The sequence below is a fragment of the Mizuhopecten yessoensis genome, unplaced genomic scaffold, assembly GCF_002113885.1.
Source record: "Mizuhopecten yessoensis strain PY_sf001 unplaced genomic scaffold, ASM211388v2 scaffold5321, whole genome shotgun sequence".
Taxonomy (NCBI): domain Eukaryota; kingdom Metazoa; phylum Mollusca; class Bivalvia; order Pectinida; family Pectinidae; genus Mizuhopecten; species Mizuhopecten yessoensis.
The window spans coordinates 6,569-10,566 of NW_018405990.1; the positions used below are offsets into that span (position 1 = coordinate 6,569).

At 38.4% G+C, this 3,998-nt stretch overlaps 1 protein-coding gene across 1 annotated transcript; it reads right to left on the minus strand.

The window, feature by feature from the left end:
• Positions 1-1,075: 1,075 nt before the first annotated feature.
• LOC110450554 lies at positions 1,076-1,489 on the minus strand. The gene has a single exon (XM_021498141.1). It carries the CDS (start codon positions 1,487-1,489, stop codon positions 1,076-1,078), a length of 414 nt encoding a protein of 137 aa, XP_021353816.1.
• Between the last annotated feature and the right edge of the window lie 2,509 nt (positions 1,490-3,998).

Here is a 3,998-nt window from a genome sequence, read left to right on the forward strand (position 1 = left end):
ACGGGGGTATTTGTGTCTGTAACTAATTGGCGAGGATTTTTGTTCAGGATTTGGAGATATTAGTTTGTATCTTACAAGTGACGCATACCTTTCCATCAATACATATTTAGTCTGTGTTCAAAGGATGGTCTGGTAAACCAGCGGCAATAAACATAGTTTCATCGTATTTATTACATACTTACTAATAAATACGGGGTTTTTGTATATGCGATACGACACCATTGCTCTTACCCATATCAGCCCTCGCCGTATCACACCCCAAAAGCCGTATCAGCCCCCGCCGTGTCACACCCAAAAACCCGTATCAGCCCGCAAAACCCGTATCAGCCCACAAAACCCGTATCACACCCCTTTTGGATTTTTTTTTCGTTTTTCAATATTTCAAAAGAATTTTTTTATCGTAAGATAGTAGCTTTTATTAGTAAGTATGTAATAAACAGAATAAATCATGACTTTTTCCACACCCCTTTTTGATTTATTTTTCGTTTTTCAATATTTCAAAAGAAAAAATTATCATAAGATAGTAGCTTTTATTAGTAAGTATGTAATAAACAGAATAAAACATCACTTTTTCCATATTACACCCAGTATCAACCCTCGACTAATATCAGCCCTCGGGCCTTCGGCCCTTGGGCTGATATTGCAGTCTCGGTTTGATACTGGGTGTGATATGGAAAAAGGCATGTACTATTCTCTATATCTCTCGAACTATGAAGGTGATATTAGTATCGATGTTAACATATCGTTTATCATGCTAATTGTCAATTTATCAAAATATTTAACGTTTCTTCCCGTGTACGTCGATTCACATGTTACAGGAAAGGAAAAAGGGTAATGGTTTAACCGTAATTCAAACCACAACCACAGTCTACCACATTCGTCCCTTCTTCACCAGTCCTCAAAGATGCATAGAAAAATGAACCATATGCAACAAAAGTATGTCAACTCCGTAACAAATTAAAACCAACAAAGATAACAAAGTTGAAATTTCTATCGGCAGTAAAACATGCTATTGTAATGCAAACTTTAACGACAAACAACACGAAGATAGCGCATGTCGTTTTATTATGCAATTTCACATCATGCAAACAACACAAGGCACCAATGTGTCGTTCTCGTATGGTGGACATGGCAGAGAGCCACACTTGGTCACCACAGGACGGAGCAGTACTCCATCATCGTTCCCCTGTCCAACCGGAACTGGCTGTGGACGTCCATCCATACATATGTAGTCCGTGTTCGAAGGATGATCTGGGTAGCCAGCGACAATAAAGCCACTGTAAGCCTCAACCCAGCCCGGGAAACACGCTGTCCTCCCGGGGATCATAACTGAGGTGGCGTGAACGGAGTTTCTGCAAACAGCACAGGAAACATCTTCGTCATTCTGCGGGAGGCCAAACAGGTCATACCCTGGTTGAATTTCGGCGCCGTATATGAAGCCTGAAAATGTATTATAGTGGCTCTGTCCAGGCGTGGGGTCCTCCGGCATACACAATAAATCCCCAGCTCCACCAGAGTGATTGTAGTATTCTCCTTCTACGAAACCTTCGCAACGATAAGAAACACACTAGGAAGGTTTTGCGACAAAACAAACAAAAGATAAAATATCCAATAGCAACCAGAAAGGTGACGTCGTTAATAGAAAAGTAAACTATTATACTTACCCGAATACACAAGAATTGTTCCGTTCTACACAGGACAGTCATTCCGGCCCCATCTGGTAAAAACTGTACCCTTGCCACTCCCTGTTTAAAGAAGTGTTTGCTTAATCAGTCGTGCGTCAGTTATTCAAGAAAAGGTCATTATTTTTCTTCACAAATGGCACACAACTTTCCTACATATTAAAAAACGAGAACACCGCAATGTAAATACACCCGTAGTCACAAGCACAGAATTGAACAACAGGTCCACAATATTAACTTAAACAATGGTATACTTATACACCGATATCCGTGATACATGTTTCGTATAAGTGGCTTTACATTTTATTCTTTTTGGTATGCACTAAAATATTACCGAGGTTTATAAAGTAAACATTGTTATCAATTAGTTATGAAACTACAATCAAATATTTATAAGCATAGAAATAATAGCGACATTACAGACACATAATTGTGACACCTGTTCAAACAGTCCGCCACTTTATCATGACATAAGCATGAATACTTACATATCACAACAGATAGTACACAGATAAACAGTCACCATGAGACAATGCTACATAAAATTCATCACAGAAAACTAACGATCACTTTTTACTATATGCGGATGCTCATAGATATACAAAAAGTATGTTATTTCGTCTGAGTTATAAAACAACGTCGAATAATTAAATAATAATCAATAATAATTCGAGCTTCTTATACACCGCTTTATCACAACCTAGTTCGTATGTCGTCTCAAAGCGGTTCACAAATTATTATCCTAGGTTATCGGGCCTTTGCCTATATCTTTCTCACCTCCCTGGGGAGCATACAGCCGGTGCTGCCATTTCGGCGCTCACAGCTAGCATTCAATAATTCTAGCACTGCCCAACCACGTATTCATTTACAGCTGAGTAGACTGGAACGAGCAGAGTAAAGTATCTTGCTCAACACAATGTCGTGTCGTGACTCGAACTCGCAACTTTTTGGCCACGAGCCTGGTGTCCTACTACTAGACTACAATGCTTCCGAATAATGATACGTATTACCTCTTTGTGTTATTGTTGCAATGGCCGACTGCTGACTGGTAATGGTGTGCTGGAGGTTGATAATTGTCTGTGCCTGGACGTCCATGGTATACTTCTGAGTACTCATGGTACTCTGTAGACTGGCGATGGTTTGTTGTTGGGAATTAACTTGAACCCTTAGATCCTGTAGTCATTTAACTGTATTCTTCTCTCCGTGGCGGAGGCTACCACACACAGAAAAATACATCCGAACAATGGAACGGTGTTAATGTGTAACATCGTTAATCAGATTCACGTCTGAGGTCGCACAAAGCAAACTACCAAATGGAAAGCGTCTAAACAGTTATAAGCGTCCCGAGAAACGACAACGTTGCACGGATACTCCTACGCAAAATATTGACCTTTGATTGATAAAAACCATTTTCAAATATCTAGAACACATGTTTTTATATAGATACATAGTAGACATAATACATTAACCACAGCTGATCAAACATCATTTTTGCAATTTAAAACCAAAATACACACGATCTATAAAGAGCCCAAGCATAATGAAAGACCTGTCAAGGCAATTCAGCGTTCGCAGTTGCTTCAGGTTCATTTCATGACCTTTTTCATTTGGGCTTGCTGAGCAACAATGCATGTTATTGTTACCCAGTATTAGTGCCCCTTAGTTAAACCGCCTGAGAGGTAAATTTCTGTAAGCCAGTTATGAACTAGTTGACCTTTGTTGTATCGGATCATTTACATACGGATTATGACCACTGGTTGCAGTTTTATAGCTTTAGGTAATGTAACCTAAATTTGTACAAAGTGACCAATGTTGCGCTGGGGTCACTTTATAAAGGTCAGAACACACGTGATATACATGTACACAACCTTGATGTTTGCACGCTGTTAGTGATTGTATTGATTGACCGAACTTTGTGTTAGGAACCTGAATAATTATGACCTATTTATCGAATCCTGTGTAATTGAAATTATTACTTATGGACTTATGATTTATACTATATTTTATACAAGAATAACTATGTTACAAATAATGTATAGCTACAATAAATAACAAATACAAAAAATAGCGTATTTGCAGCGACAAAAACATAGCGTAGTTTAACCAACACAAACTAGCATATTTACAGAGAAAACCCTATGAAATATACATAGTGAAAACAAATACACTAGCACAGACAAAAGCTAGAGGTTTTATTACAGACCGAAAATTAAGTTCTTATTCGGATAAAACCTTTTAAACTTACGGACATATAACCGTACATTTTGTATTGACAATTAGAACGGATGAAAAAAAGGTGTTTACACGGAAAGCAAA